The sequence below is a fragment of the Rhynchophorus ferrugineus genome, unplaced genomic scaffold (genome assembly GCF_030347505.1).
Source record: "Rhynchophorus ferrugineus isolate W39M unplaced genomic scaffold, kcgeb_rfMv2 rfM1, whole genome shotgun sequence".
Taxonomy (NCBI): domain Eukaryota; kingdom Metazoa; phylum Arthropoda; class Insecta; order Coleoptera; family Curculionidae; genus Rhynchophorus; species Rhynchophorus ferrugineus.
Window position 1 is genome coordinate 52,418,220 of NW_027472580.1, and position 16,827 is coordinate 52,435,046.

Consider the following 16,827-nt stretch of genomic DNA (forward strand, 5'->3'; position numbering starts at 1 on the left):
TTTATAGAAAAATAATTAAAAAAGCTGTTGAGTTGATTGAAAACTGTTAAAGTACAGTTATGTAACAATGGAAGTATAATTCAAATTTTCTATTTAGTAATACCATAGTGTTTTTTGTAAACAAATTAATCGAGTTATTTATCGAACGGCAATGTTAGGTTAATTTCCTTTAAAAATATTATCATAGAAACATTATACATAAAGTAAAATACAAACTTAATGTCGCTTATTTTACTTCGTACTAAATATATAGTTACTAACAAACGTCTACAATTTTATAACATCAGCAAATATCAAATCATGTATCGTTAGTACCTTCTACTAATGTAAATTAACTAAAATTTTCTTTTTGTCGATTAATTTATTCGTAATTTAATTTTGCAATATACTGTATATACAAGGACGCCAACAAAATTGTACTAATAAATTGCAATACGATGGATTTAGCAATACAATCAAAATAATATTTTCTTGGTACACTTTGTTCCATTTTATATATTTTTTTGCAAATTTCTATTGTTTTGAATAATGTTTTCCGGTCTATAAATAAATCAATCAAATATCATTATAGCCTTGTGCTAGATGAATCATATGTATTCACTGACAATTTTAATATAACATAGACAAAATATAAAAAAATTAAAATGTGTGATTCATTAAAAATATTAATATAAATAAGCTAAAATTTGGGTAGATTTCTAATTCTTCTTCAGTCATAAAAGTAGATGTGAGTCTTTCCAGTCTCTTTTTTTTTATTATATTATTTATGTATTTATATTTTTGTATTAGATGCTTAAGATTGTTGACAAAAATACGAACTATAAATATAAACAACTCATAACCAACCTAACCTAACTATTAAATGCGATGGTTTTGACATTTCCCTACATAAAATAACGGTTTTCCATTTAGTGTTATTGATTTATTCAGTTAATACAAATGCAGAAGTAATTATATCCGATATACCGATATATGATGAAAGAACATTTGCCTAAAAGCATATTTGAGAAGATAATGTTTTATAATACGGTGTGTTATTCTAGTAATAGAGATTTTATAAATGATCAAATAAAACCATGTTTAGAGGTATGTTTGATAGTATATTTTCTCAAATTGAATTGGTATCGTAACAAATTGACAGATTGAAGGGGAGATTAAATGGACGGCGCGAAGACAAAATGGCCACCACAGACTAGCAACATCGAGCGGCCTTATTGAAAAATCCTATAGAAAACTCTTTCGTTATCATGCAATATCATCATTGTTCAAATGTCAGTATTAGGACAATTCAAAACGCTGTAGATATTAAAGGTTTTGTTGTGCTTATGGTGGAATTAGCAAATCGCATAAAAACGCTGCGCAATCCGTTGTTAATTTATTAAAGATATAGTGTTGCAGTTGCAATGGGAAGTTCTGCCACACCCAGTTTATTGAAGAAATGTGAAAATAGATAGATTATTGGATAGTTGTCAAATCAACATCATTCTTTCGAATCGGTATCGCCATATTGCCAGAAATATGGGAGAACAACAAACTAATGTAAAACTTGAATAATCAATCCAGAATCTACCCAGAACCAATAATTAGATAATATAATTGCTAATAATTGCTAGCCAAATCAATACCAATTTATCAAATGAAACGCATCGTTAGGCAACCCTACATATCCCTCCTGATTAATCCCGCTCACGACATGAAAAGCACGAGACCATTGAAACAAAACGAGCTGCCACTTTAATTAACACGATAAGGATAGCGATAAAAAACAACACGTAAAAATGGTTATTACAGAGAAAGTTGTAGCTGAAACGGTTTTCCTTTAGGAAATAGTTTCATATTAAATTGAGCGCAATTTTGTAAAAAAGTGTTTTATTTGCATGAAGATAAATTGTTTCATGAGGGTTTATTACGAAAGTAGCAAAACAAAATACCGTGCATTTTCATTATCTAGTAAAAGAAAATTTAACATATATAGGCCACTTTCATTAAGATAATTTTATTTTCATCGAGTGGGTGTATAACTTTTTCTTTAGATGTAGATTGATAGGTTCATAAAACTAATATTATTCACAAAAATGTGTAAATAAATAAGAAAAAGTAACTTTTAAAATAAGTCCACTTTATCTGAACAATTTTTCAAGAATCTTAACAGTTTGTTCTCATCAATTCGTCAATAATTTCCAAAAAACCTTTTTAATTAAATAAAAATTTATCCGGACAATTATTATTATAATACGGCAATTAAAAAATAGTAAGACTATTGAAATAAAATACAAACAAATTATTTACCTTTCCAAATTTGAGAATATAACTTGGACCATGTTATTTCTATACATTTTTGTACTTCTTCAAGTCATTATTAGATTGTCAGCTTGGTTGACGCACTGGTAAAGGCGACATGACGGTCCTCCTACTGTTGCGATAGTCGCGGGTTCGAATCCTGCTGGGGAATGGTCGTAAATTTACGTTTATGATTGTCCTTAGACAAGAGTGAAAAATCCTACATGGAACATGATCCCAGTAACCAGGCGAGGTAAGATGTCTTCTGGGATTAACCAGAGCATTTTAAGCTGTATGTTCAGTCCAGATAATCCCTTGCTAGTAAAAAGAAGAGTTTCAAATATATTTTAAAAGAAGTTGTTGGATTCCGTATAACATTTTTTACTATTTCTTAATCCTCTTCACTGACGCAAAACCCCGTCCTCAAAAATATTTGTTTGTCCATAACAACCAAATTATTTTACGCTTAACTGCTTTAGAAATCATCCCAGAAGACATTCGGTCTTACCCAGCTTGGTTACTGGAGTGACTAGGATCATTTTCCTTGTCGTATTTTACACTTTTACCTAGAATAATCACAAATATTAAACAATCACAAACATAAATTTTACCACTATACCCCAGCAGGATTTGAACCCGCGAGTATCCCGTAACAGTAGGTGGACCGTCTTGTCGTCTTTACCACTGCGCCACCAAGCCGGCCCAATGCTATATAAGAAAGTGCAATACTGTTATGATAAAAAGAGATATTGGCCTATAATTCTAATCTATTAAATCGAATAGCTTCACGCAATTTTTGAGAGTGTGACCAGGCAAAAGAATTCATAAAGAACAATACAACGATTTGTATATCTTACTTTATTTAATCACAGTAGTAAAATATTACTGGCTTATTTTTTTGTTGCCGTACCCAATACTATTTACTACTGATTGAAATTACTAAATAGGTTATTTTTAGATGTCCAATTGTTCATTATATTCATTAATCCATTGGTATTTACTGTTTAATCTTCTAAATTGCTGTTAATGGTTAGTTAGATTTAATTAGTTACAAGCTACCTTTTCTTAATATGATATTGCATGATATATTTTATATATAGTGACGATTTAGCTCAAGGAGTTGATGTAAATTTAACATGTCTCTTATAAGTTCTAATTTTGGATTACTGCCATCGACACTGAGAAAGCATTCTTACTAAGATGGATTTTTTTAATAAACTCTTCTAACGTCATTCTTCTAGAATTAGATATTGTCCGCCAAATTATCATTCATTTTTAGCTAGAAGAAATCGGTTATCAGATTTATGTAGCTCTATTGATTCTATCTTTCAAAGGGTGAACTTTATGTAACAGGTCAATTGAAAAGTCCCCGGCCTACCATAGTAAAACACATTTTATTGTCAAAATTAGTTTTTTTATTCAACATAATTCCCTTCAAGGGTGATACCATTTTTGTAGTACGATTTGTCCTTTGCTTCAAAATAGGGCTCATCGTTTTCACTGACTTGTGACACGGTGCATTGTCTTGGTGAAACAGCACTGCAGCCGTTTTTTCGGCCATTTCGTCCTTCAAACGGTCCAATAACGCTATGTAATAGTCGCTGTTGATGGTCCTTCCTGTTCCTTTTCCTTTCCTTTTTCAAGGAAGTCAATGAAAATCCGTAACCAAAATAAAGACGCCATAACCTTGCCAGCCGACTGTTTTACCACGCTTTGAATCAGGTTCAACGTGTGCAGTCCACTTGGATGACTGTCGATCGGACTTCGGAGTGAAATGATGGAGCCATGTTTCATCCATTGTCACATATCAATGCAAAAACTCGGATTTATTACGCTTGATCATCTTCAAACACTGCTCCCAATCATCAACTCGTCGTTGTTTTTGATCAAAAGTAAGTTCGCGCGGCACCCACTTTGCACAGAGCTTTCTCATATCCAGATATTCGTGAATGAGAGGTTTCGTTGGTAACAACCTCTTTTGGGCGTCCACTGCGTTCACCGTCTTCGGTGCTCATTTCACCACGTCTAAACTTAGCATACCAATCCTTGATGGTTGATTTTCCTGGGGCAGTGTCCGGAAACTCGGCATCAAGCCAAATTTTTGCTTCAACTGTATTTTGTCCCTTCAAAAAGCAATATTTTATCAACACGCGAAGTTCCTTTTGATCCATTTTTTTCACAATAACAAAAGTTGCTTCACTCAAAATGGTATAATTCACAAACTAATGATCCGACAGTTGTCAAATTTATACACGCATCTTTTGATCATTAAGGCTAACTAAAAAACATATGAATTTAATTCTAGTAGCACCATCTATGTGTCAGGCTGAGGACTTTTCAATTGACCTGTTTGCTTGTCGACCAATCATACTTGTTTACATAACCATTCATCTAAAATTATGCCTCGGACTGTAAAGATTTTTTTTTTCAAAATTGGGTCTTTTAAATAATACAATTTTGTTATTTTTGACCCTACAACTCAATCGTGTTATTGGCCACGATAATTTGCCGTAACTAAACGGTACAGTAGCGGCAATCAGTGACTAAATGATAAATAACAGATTAAACTTCACCACAAACAGGCAACATTGATCCGCCACCATTGAAAACCCCTATACCAAAATTATGATTTGTATTTATGTGATATTATAACGGAGTTTTCCGTTTTGTTAATTGTTAAAACTTGGTAACACTGCGACGGCATGTGGTTATAAAGAATAACTGAACACATTAAAACTGAATATGCTAAAAGGCACGCAAAGTTATGTTTTGCACGACAGCGCTTGCCACCTATTGCTAAATCAATTAAATAAATATTAGAAATGCTTCAGTAGGTTGTCATGTCCTACTTCATGTCTGCCATATTCAACAGAAGTTACTCCTTTTGTTTACCGGGCGTGACAGATGAAACGCATCGTTTATTCGAATCGAAGCATATAATAATGCTAAGTTATAAACACCGTGGAAACCCCAAAAATCTACGAAAACGCGAAAATGAAAATTCAAACAAAACTATTACGTTTGAGCGAAATATCGAATACAAACTGTTCCTATAAGAGAAAAAATCTAACCAAGTGACTCTTTCTGTGAAAATATTTGTGAACATCTACATGAAAATACTTAAATGGAAAGCCCAATCAAATCCGACATATTCACATTCATAGTCATTGTTTTAATAATTCTTTCGAAATATTGGGTAGATTATTTTTCAATGCGGATATACCATATGTTGACAATGAAAAATATTTTAAACAAAATATACTCAGCCAATTTCTCGGAATAAAAGATTTGTACAATCTAAACAATGCATTTATTAACCGACTTCAAAAAAGGACAAGGTTCTATATTCGGCTGTATACTTTTTTTAATGTATGTTCGCCGATTTCTTCGTCAATTCTGGAGCGATTTTCAAGATTAGTTTTTTATTGTGAAAGAGTGCCCCTCCGAGGTGGTCCCATTGGAATCAAGTTAGGATCTGTTGAGGGGAAGAGGGAATTCAAATTTAAAAGGCACGCACAATGTTTTGGCATATTTTTTATCTGAAATAATCAGATATTTGTGTATAATGTCATTGCTCAATCGCTGTGACGAAAAATCGGGAGTAAAAGTGTTCAAAAAGTAAAAAAAAGTAAAAGATCAGTGTAAAAACCATTTAGTTTGCTTTTTAAGCACTAGCCATATCATATGAAAAGTCGTAGAAACATGACAGGCAACTGTTTTTATGGTGTAATAGTTCGAAAATTAAGCCCACACGTGGAGGTCAAGAGTTCGATTCCCAACAGAGCACCAACTTTTCTCTAGTTTGGTTGGAAAATTTGACAAATCACCTAGACTAGGTAATATTCCTTATTTTCGGGGGCTGTACTTTTACTTGGGCTATGCATTGTAATACTCGATGCTGAGCCCTTATATAATACTAAAATAATAATATAATGGCGTACACACAAAATTAAAAAGGAACAAAACAAATCTAATATAATATAACTGTTTGAACACGGTACCGACTTCAAACTGATTTTTTTAAAGTCTAAGTTTGATTATTTTTTGCATTTTAGTGCGTTCCTTATTTATATTTTGAAGTCGGTTAAATTTCTATGTAAAATAAAATTATCTTGGGTATATTTCTGTTAATATATGTTAAAGCCTCCTTTTTCCGAACTACAGTACACGGTATTAAGCTTACCGATTTGCCAGTGACCAATTTAGAATTTCAGTTTAAAGTCGATGCTGACCCGTCAATACAAAAATAATAATATAATTTTTTGTCATAAACACAAAATTAAAAAGAAGCAAAACAAATCTAATTTAATATAACTGTTTGGGCACGGTACCGACTTCAAACTGATTTTTATTTAGTTATTACAACGATTATTACGTACACGTTTTGTTTTAAAACGTTTTTCTTTTGTGTTAAAAGATTCATTATTTTTTACATTTTGGTGAGTTCCTTATTTATTTTTTGAAGTCAGTTCAATTTTTTTGTAAAAATATTTTATTTCTTAATATTCAATCCTCATGGAACGCTACCACTTCGGTTTAGTTAGTGTTGCCACTGTAATTATTCTTATAGTCGGTGTATTAGTTGCGTACAAGGGTTACAAAATTAAACTCAACACGTTGCACTGTATGCCTGAACGTATCAGATATAGTTAATCACCCATATGTAAGACAGGACGTAAATGAAAATGCAAATAAGAGATATAGCTTATTAATAAATAAATTTCATAAATTCAGTTATTATTAAATAAATAATAAGATAGATTCAATTCAACAAAAACGCTAATATATATGTACAAAAGAAATACATTCCCTAGTAATTAAAACAAAATGTCAGCAACTTTTTACGGTCTGTTTTTTTAATGAAAATCGCTATCTTGGACCTAATTGTTACCAGTTCTGAAACCGGTATGTCTTCGGGTAACTTGCGATAGACAGGTATATCGTGACACCGTTCATGATACTTTTTTTACTTTTGCTTTTGTCGTTCCACTGTTTGTTGCTAATTGACGGACTTACGTGATTGCAGGCAGCAGTGTGGCGTCCTGCGAACATGCTAGCGTTGCCAGAAATGGTACCACTTTCTCAGGAAGGAGCATGAAGTAAGTATTTTTATAGCTACCATCTTCGGAACAAGGAAACGATCTCTGTCCATACTGAATTAATTAAATCGTTTCATTGTGTCAGATATGTCTTTCACTGCAGTCAAAATGCGGGAATATCGGGAGAGGATTACCTAACACCAACTCAAAGAGCGCACAGGTAAATTTACTATATAAGAAGACCACTTATAAGTAATTTGCATTTGTAATTTGTAAATAATATATTTACAGGCAAGTTAAAAAATTAAAATATCTTTTACATCAAGCCAAAAAGGACCTGGAACAGAAAGATAGCGATATTCTTAAGTTAACCAAAGAAGTTGTAGAATTAAGGCTATACAAGGCTGCCCTTAGCTCACCAGAAGACAAATCAAACAGCAGTGATGCGGTTACTGTAAGGGTAAGATGAGAAATAATATTTCAAGTTAAATTTCGACTATTCTTAGTATTTTCAGGAAAACCCCAGTGAAGAAACCACTCCAGATGGGGATGTTGTTGATATTCATTCTCATCTGGTACCAACAGAACTGAATAGTTCCTTTGCCGATTCTGGACATTTCGATGATGGTACTAACTCCTCTATTCATTCTAATGATGACTTCACAAGGCATGTATATGTTGTACAACTTTACTTGCAGCTAATAGATTTTTCTTAGGTCTCCTTATAAAACAAAGACGGAAACATCTGATAAAGCATGTTCAGTCCATATTGTGGACAAAAACTCCGAGCAAAGCAAATTAATCATGGAATACGAGAAAAGAATTCAAGAACTTATCAGAGCACACGAGGAAGAAACCTATCATCTGAAGCAAAAGCATAATGATAAAGTTGAAGAATTGTTACAAAGAATAACAGAGATTAATGCAAGGTAACGCTAAAAATTGAATTAAACAATAGATCTCCATGAATTTTTCGATATAGATACTGGGAGTTGGTACCAGAATTGGATTCAGCTAAAGAAAAGATAAAGGAATTAGAATCGCAACTGGAGGAGGCTAGTCGAAAACTGGAAGAACAAGAAAAACACGCTAAGAAGACCTATTTAGACACTAGTTCTCCAAGTCCGTCGGTTGTTAAGGAGCCAGAAAACGCAGTAAGTTAGATTTGAAATATTTTCATTATATTATATTAAATTGCAAAGCTCCTGTATTAATCAGGTAATACCTACATCATATATTTTCCTTCTTCGCATTCTTTTAAATTAGAGTAGTATGGAAATATAAATAGAAAATAAAACACCTCATTTAAAATGAAATTGAGAAAAATAGCTAATACTACTTTGTCCGATCTTTCAGTCAAGAAACGAATCCCGAGTTGAACTCTTTCAGATGCAATCAAAAAAAGGTAATCACAGCAGCTCAACATCTGGAGAATGCAATGAATAAGACAGAATTTCTTATTTGAACGTTTCCAGAAACTTTTTATACTAATTGAGTTTTGTTTTGCCATGTCTTGTCGCAGTATTCCAGTCATTTTCTTCTTCTTCTTTAAGTTCTTTAAGTTGTAGTCTATAACGATCCCTAGTTATATTTTCATTTCGTTTTGGCAATTCACAATAAATGATCTCTTATTTAATAATTTTAACTGAAGAAGATTGTTGAGCTGGGCTTAATTGAATACTTCTAGCTCTTGAGGTTATTATAATAAACCGTTATCGTTGATAGTTTAATGCAAATATATTTTCTCATTTATCATTAAAGCAGTATATCACAATACAAAGTGTGGCTAGTTTTCATTCTGATTCCTTCTTTGTGGTAGTAATTGGATTATATTTCAAGTGTTTGATTTACTTCCATACCTTCAGATCGCTATCACTTCAATTTTTTGAGCTGACCGGGTAACTCCTTTTTCTTGTCCTGCAAATTTAAATCAATACATTAACACCTTTTGACATTTTTGATCAGCTAGATCACGACTTACTCTATACAAAAATATACAGTCGAACATAGAACCTCCTCCTTTCTCGAAGTCGGTTAAAAATACGATGATTTTTTCATCAACAGTTTATTCATGTTAATTTGTGCAATTTGTAAAAAACTATTTATTAAGCACACATGCTTGTTAAATGTTGGATCTACTTCGACAATCCCAAGCGCAATCATGAGTTAGACCTAGAGAGCAATCCACATTGAAGCGGAATATTGTGTAATGTATTACGAACTGCTAAAACCTGATAAGCTATTACTGCTGATGTTTACCAACGTCAATTGAACACATTGAACGAGTGTATTATTGCAAAAAAGTGTTGTGGAGGATACCCTGTTGTAGCTTGAATTGGTAGGTGTATCTTCTCGAAATGCTGAAGAAATGCGAAAATAGATTCATGATTAGATTGCCGCCAACCCATATTGTTATTTCGATACGGTATCAACATATTGCTGGAAAGATGGAAAAAGGTTGTAGAAAATGATGTGCCATTTTTCCTCAATAAATGTCTTTTTAAAATGAACATACATCACAAAATATGCATCACATAATATATATTAAAACTGTTTTGCCTAATTAAAACTGTTTTGTCTAATATCTAAAATGTTTATTAGGTAATGGAAATAGCTAGACAACACCCCAATAGAGTTTCTGTTCCTGAATTACTCAACGAATTACAAGTAACCAAGAATGAACTAGAGAATATAAAGGTAAGATGAGTAACAAGGTCAGCGACAACACTTGTTTTTTTCTTGTTTTGGCTAGTGAAACGGTTTTGTGAACGTTCACCATTTAAATCAAAAGCAAATACCAATCGAACAATATTGGTATTTGCGCAATATTCATAAACATAACCCTTGTGTATTGTCGTTTTCTAGGACGTAGAATACGCGTCAACTTCTAACCACTCACAACCATTATTGAGCGCCAAAGAGGCGCTATCGCTTTGGGTACTCGGTGCACGAAAGGTAAAAAAGAACGTCTCGATTGTGAATCTTTTAATTAGTGCACCCTGTAGATATTTGCTTCACAACAGGCATAGGCCCAGTAATTTGAAGATTTAGTATTTGATTTCTCTTTCTTATAAGCCGAAATTTATTAGAAATGTTCGTGCACGTGGCGAAAATGAAACATGATCATATTTCTTGTAGCACCTACATATATGTTTTCTTTAGATATCTGTGCTTGAGCTTTCTTAATAAAACTCGACTGAGATGGGTAGTCTGAAAAGTTCAGTAATGGCCAAAGAGCTTAGTCTAGAATTACACAAAAGTTATTTTACGGCCATATGTTGGAGCTAATGCAATATGTCATCTCTAATTTTTGCGCAGCAAACAAGTTTTCCTATTCACTTTATTTACACCTTTTGACAATATTTTATTTTTAGTTAATGTAATTGTATTTCCTCAAATTAATATTTTAATTTCTAATGATTAATGATATAATTAATATTTGATCTTACTTAAGTAAAAAATAGTAAGAAATGTATATAGTTTAAATTATATTAATATTTTTATCATAAAAATAAGAAATATTAGTTAAACCATGCATACAATAAAGTAACCAATATATATTAGGGATACAAGATGACCAATCTGGCCATTTTACAAGACATGGAAGATTAAAATAGAGAATGGAAGTATCAATATAGAGTTTAACATATATCTAAATGACAAAAACATGTGTAGCTTTGAACCCAACTACCATCACTGGCGGGAATAGAAGGAAAAAAGTATCCCAGAGCAGTAAAGAATTTTGAAGACACGGTATTAGCAAAGTTGCTGGACGCGGATACTCAACAAACAAATTTCCATCTTTTAAAAGTCTTAGACTGGTTTAAAAAGAAGGACATTAAAAATAATTAATTTGTTATTAAAAAAACGCTACTGTGTGAATTAAAGTCTATTGATGTTCAGCACTTTTTTTTCACATCTCAGCAACTGCTCCAACGTCAGAAAGGTATGGCAATTTGGTATTGCATAGTTGTTGGGACCGAAAAGTTGATTCTCTATGACAACCTCAAGTGCCAAAAATCATGAGGAATCCTAGCCTTTTTTCCATATCCACGATAAAGCCAAATATTCATAGCTCGAAGATCTTGTTGTATATATGATGGAACCGTATAATGTTAATAAACCTTTACGAAACGATTACACATCAGCACGTTATAGAACTGAGATTATGTATTTTAGTCGGACACTAAAAGATAAACAGCCACAATATCAAGAAAGGTATAACATAATAATCATGTTACATGACATGAATCATGCCCGTCCGTATGTAGGTCAAGAGGTTAAAACTTGTCGTGAAATGCTAAAATGGGACATTCTAGCCCCCTCGTCATATTTTCCAGATATTGCTGCTTCGGATTATCATCTATTCCGATCAAGAATACACGATTTGGCCGAACAGTCGCTTCATTCTTTTGAGGATGTCACAAATTAAATCGATTCATGGACGCGAAATCCGCATTTTAAAGATGGTCTAGGGTTGTGGTTAAATGTGTAATACATTTTTTTTATAACATAGCTTTAAAATTTGGAAAAGAATGAGGCCTAAATCGTAATAATACAATAATTCTATTCAAAAAATTTGTTCGTTCGAAAAAACGTTTGTAAAACGGCCAAATAGGGTGATTGATAAAATGGAAAACCTAAAGAAAATGGCACAACCTAGACGACATGAGTCCAATCGTTCTGGTAATTCAAGAAATAAACTTTTTAATCTTAAGTTTCCTCACAAAATAATTTTTAATCAGCAAAGATGCCTTTATCGTCCGTAACTCAGAGGAATATTTTTTCTGAAAAAGCTGGATTAAAAAAACTTTTCTTTGTTTTTTTTTTACTTTTTGTGAAATAATTAAAAAATAGGAATGATAGACGAATATATTAGAAAGGTTCACTCCTAATTTAGTACACATTCGTCATATTAATCATATTCAACAAGTAGTTTTGAGAAAAGGTAACCTAAATCGATGGTACGTTATGCTTCTATTTCTTTAGTCAGTGATCTCCATACAATACTTTAAAATAAGAATTTTCCTGTTATTTCTAATAGGCGAGCAATTCCTTTGAAGCATCAGAAACACTTGTTTCATAGTGCTGAATTCTTTAACAGCAAATGCTTGAGCTTTTTGGCCTATTATTATTCCCAAGAGGTTCGTAATTGTTATACTCGGTTTGAAAAAAATCCATCATTAAAATACCCTCTAAATGTGGTAATTTCACAGTATTACACACAATATTTAAGGTTCCGATATGATATGTTTTGATGAAAATATGATGAAATAAGTTAATAATTAATTAATTGAACAAATAAGTTACAACTAGCTTCGGTTACTTGATATCAAATGTTAATATGTTCCACCTAAGAAAAAAACTTAGAAATTAAATCAATTATTAATCTAAAAATCTAAAAATTAACTAATTAATCAATTAATCATAAAAATACAATAATTATTCCTTAAGCCCGATAAAAATAATAAAAATAGTAATAAAGTATTCTGACGTTTAATAATGAACAAACAATTCAACATGGAAATCTTAAAAACATATCACTTCATTTATTAAGTTTATAAATTTGGATGGTAAAATATACGATTTAACTTAAAATTCTTAAACGCGCCATTGCATTATAGAAAGTTAAAGATGTAGTAGTAGTATCTACAAATTCACTAAAGTTATGGAACTTTTCAGGCAATCATCTCAATTATTATTACACAACCCCACACCTGCATGTGTCACACTATATATATGTATTTTCTAACATCATCAGCACTATCAACCGTAACTATAAATGTATTTGACTAAACGATTTAAAATTTTTCAGGCTATGTATCGACAATTGATGGAAGCCAAGAGCAAAAATAAAATCGACCCTGAAATCACATTACAGTTTCTCAGATCAGCCATATACTATTTCTTAACCGATAAAGAAAACAATCAAGGTCACTTAAAAGCCATCCAGAGTATTCTAGGCTTTACGCCGAACGAAATAGCTAACATAGATAAAGCTAGACTATCCTAATTTTGGTGTTTAATATTATTATTATTATATAGCTGGTATATAGATCTCCATCAAGGGCATATAAAATTTACAAGTATTAAGAATTACTGGTTGCCTAAACTGCATATCTAATAAGCACTTAATATATATCATACTCATTTTACTGTTTTTATGTAGCCACGTTATTACGCAACTATTATTAAATAAACAATTTTATGATTGTACTTGATTGGAGATCTAAAAAACAAAATCACTAAATTTCAAGTACGAAATCAGTGATGAGCTTGCGTCAAAGAATTGTGCCTAATTTAAAAGAAATCACACAGAAATTAGACGTCGACTAGCTTGTTCCTGTTATTTTCATCTATAGTTTTGATGTTGTGAGCTAAAATTAGATAGAGCGACGACATTAACAAATTGAATGCAATCCTGCAAGAAAAAGGAAAACATTTTTTTACCGAGTCATAGTTCGCTTCGGTTATAACACAATTAATTTAATGGACATTTCCTATATCGAAACACTGTTCGTTATAAATGATAGTAGATAAGCTTAGAATCGCGAAACTTGTAAGAATAGTCCTTCAAAGTAGTGTAGTACAAGAACATTTGACAAGGAAATAAAAGTAACTGTGATGTATTGGCGAATGATTTCTAAATTATTTTTACAGTAATTTTAGAATGTTTATTAATTAGATAGTTTTAAGATATTTCAATTAGCCCTTTTATTACATTATCATTAGAATATTGTACATTGCATTGTACAGGGTGTTGTACAATTATTTGAAAAATTATTATCAACTGAACATTAACATGAGTCTCTTTTTTAAATATAATATAACCATTTTTATTTACAGCACCCTGTACAACATAATTATTTTAGTATTTAACATTTCGATCTAAATTATTTTCAGCATACAATTAATGAAATTAAGTTCCTTTATTAGACGATATTTTTATAGAAACCAAAAATATATTCACTCTAGGTAGATTTAACACGCAAATGTTTAATTTAAAATGAAGGGGTAATATCTAAATTAACACATTTTGAAGCCAATGTACATGTTGATTTTTTTCAGTATTATCTTCTATTAAAAGTACGAACGTAAGGGCAATACAGTTAACGTACCTAAATATTTGTTTTTACGATAGTGAAAAATAGAATAATTATATGGTACTCTCCCAGGACTTCCCTGTATTGCGTCAAAATTATCCCCTCCACCTACAGCTGCACCAGAAAAAAAACCTTTTTCTGGCTCACAGCGGTAAGGATGAACTTAGTTGTAAAGTCACGAAGTTTTGTTATGTTAGGCAATTTATTTTAGTTAGTTTTTTTACTATTTACTTTTACTATCGGTGGGTCGGATTGTGCAATTTTCGAGAACACTACTTGTAAATTTTTATTTTAATTGTTTTTCCTTTTAATGTAACATTGTTGAATAAAATATGTTTTCATTAGTTAAGTTGTGTTTCTTTAAGATATAAGATATATTTTAGAGTCTTGATTTTGCCAAAATTGATCTGCAATAGATTAACTGCATTTTTATCCACAATTGGTTATGACTGTTATGACCTGAGTTTGTTTGGGGATAAATTTTGAACCGGGAGCCTTATGCTGCCGAGTGATTACAATTACGGAAAAGGTCACATAATTGTAGGGAGATGAACTCCCTAGAGCAATTGTCGCGAACAGATGCAACGCAATCTGAATCTTGGCTGCGGAAGATCCCGGATGGCCAAATCCTTTTAAAAATACACTCCTATTCAGTTTAAATACTAATTTTATATAAATAGTCGTCAGATTCGGAAGATTCAACTCGACCTAAAATCAAATTATTGTTTTATCAGCCAATTATAAATCCAATTTGGACCAATGGGGTTGCACAAAAACATCAAAGTAATCAAAATCATCAAAATTAGTTATCAATGCCTATCACTACGTAACCAACGAAAAACTGCACGATGTCCTCGAAATCAAATGGATTTACGAAGATACCCAAGATTTTGCCTTAAAACATGAAATAAATTTACTAAATCATAACATCATGGAAGCAATACAGCTACTGGACAACACGCAGGAAATCAGAAGATTGAAGCGAATCAAACCACACGAACTTGCATAGCGTATAAATATTATTCTTAATTTTAACTTAACAGGTCAATTGAAAAGTCCCCAACCTGGCACATAGATGGCGCTACTAGAATTAAATCCATATGTTTTTTAGTTGTTGGCTACATCCTGTTCTAGTTTTCACCACTTCAATGAGTCTCTTCGGCAGCGTTTCATATAGATAACGTTTTCCACTCATCTTGGATAGTATTGTTAGATTAAACTAAATTAAAATATTAAAATGTTTCCCATTTCGGGACACAGCACTTGCTACTTAACCCCAACAATTTTTGATAATATTCAAACCAAGGGACCAGACATGCAACTTTAAAATTTGAATATTGTGTTCTGAAAAATACTGTTTAGCATGAAAAATATAATTCTGACCGGAAATTTTCTCCCCTATTAAGGAATTTGCACCACCCATTTATGTGCGACTTAAAATTATCTGATCTTTTCTTAAATAGTTATAAGTATAATATGTTTTACATGATTTAAGAAAATATCAGATGATTTTAAGTGGCAGACTAAGTTTAAATCCTACTATAAAATGATTTGCCTTTATTAACCGACTTATTGTTAAAGGGGGAGGTTCTATGTCTATGTATAATTTTTTTAATGTATGTTCACCGATTTTTCCGTCAATTATGAGCCGATTTTCAAAATTATTTTTTTATTCGAAAGAGTACACTTCCGAGTTGGCACTTCCCATTGGAACCAAATCAGGATCTGTTGGGGGGAAGGGAGGCAAATCGAGGGAAACGCTCAAATTTCAAAGACGCGTACAAATTTTTCACATATTTTTTATCTAAAATAATCAGATATTTGGGTATAACGTTATTGCTGTGCTGATGTGACGGAAAATCGAAAGCTGTCTAGTTCAAAAGCCATTAAATCTGCTTTTTTAAGCACTAACTATAGCACATAAGACCTCATAGAAATAATGTAGGTAATTGCTTCTATGGTGTAATGTTCAAAGCATTTAGCTCCCAAATGAAGGTCGCGGGTTCAATTTCCGACTTTTCGTTGTTTAGTTAGAACATTTGCAAAACCACCTAGTCCAGGTAGCGGGCCCCGAGGCCTCAAGCGCTCTTTATTTTCAATGATTGTTTCTTTATTCCTATTTTTCCTCATACGGGCTGCACCTTTACTTGGTCTATCCATTGTAATACTTAATAAAATAACTGCGTAATTTATTGCGTAAATATCTGACATTAAAAAGAGAAAATTAAAATACTTTTAACAAAAAAAATTGAACCTACTTCAAAAAATAACTTAGATTTTTAATATAAAAAAACATTTTAAATAAAATATGTACCTAATAATAATTGTAATAACTAAATAAAATAAACATAACATATAATAAAATTAACATATCCACTGCACATATTTTATATTCTACTATATAC

General features: G+C 31.8%; 1 protein-coding gene across 10 annotated transcripts in view; it reads left to right on the top strand.

Annotated features, from left to right (window-relative positions):
- qtc (GRIP domain-containing protein quick-to-court) overlaps nt 1–14,771 on the top strand; it is a 64,876-nt gene extending 50,105 nt beyond the window's left edge. For 4 of the 10 annotated variants that reach the window (XM_076393770.1, XM_076393768.1, XM_076393769.1 and 1 more), the window contains exons 5-13: nt 7,307–7,379; nt 7,465–7,539; nt 7,611–7,779; nt 7,826–7,986; nt 8,036–8,248; nt 8,302–8,473; nt 9,921–10,016; nt 10,185–10,274; nt 13,135–14,771. In XM_076393770.1, coding sequence (XP_076249885.1) covers nt 7,307–7,379; nt 7,465–7,539; nt 7,611–7,779; nt 7,826–7,986; nt 8,036–8,248; nt 8,302–8,473; nt 9,921–10,016; nt 10,185–10,274; nt 13,135–13,332 — 1,247 coding nt within the window. In that variant the 3' untranslated portion in view covers nt 13,333–14,771. The remainder of the gene's footprint in view (nt 1–7,306; nt 7,380–7,464; nt 7,540–7,610; nt 7,780–7,825; nt 7,987–8,035; nt 8,249–8,301; nt 8,474–9,920; nt 10,017–10,184; nt 10,275–13,134) is intronic. The other 6 variants (XM_076393773.1, XM_076393772.1, XM_076393771.1 and 3 more) reach the window with 5 other exon arrangements.
- The last annotated feature ends 2,056 nt before the right edge of the window (nt 14,772–16,827 follow it).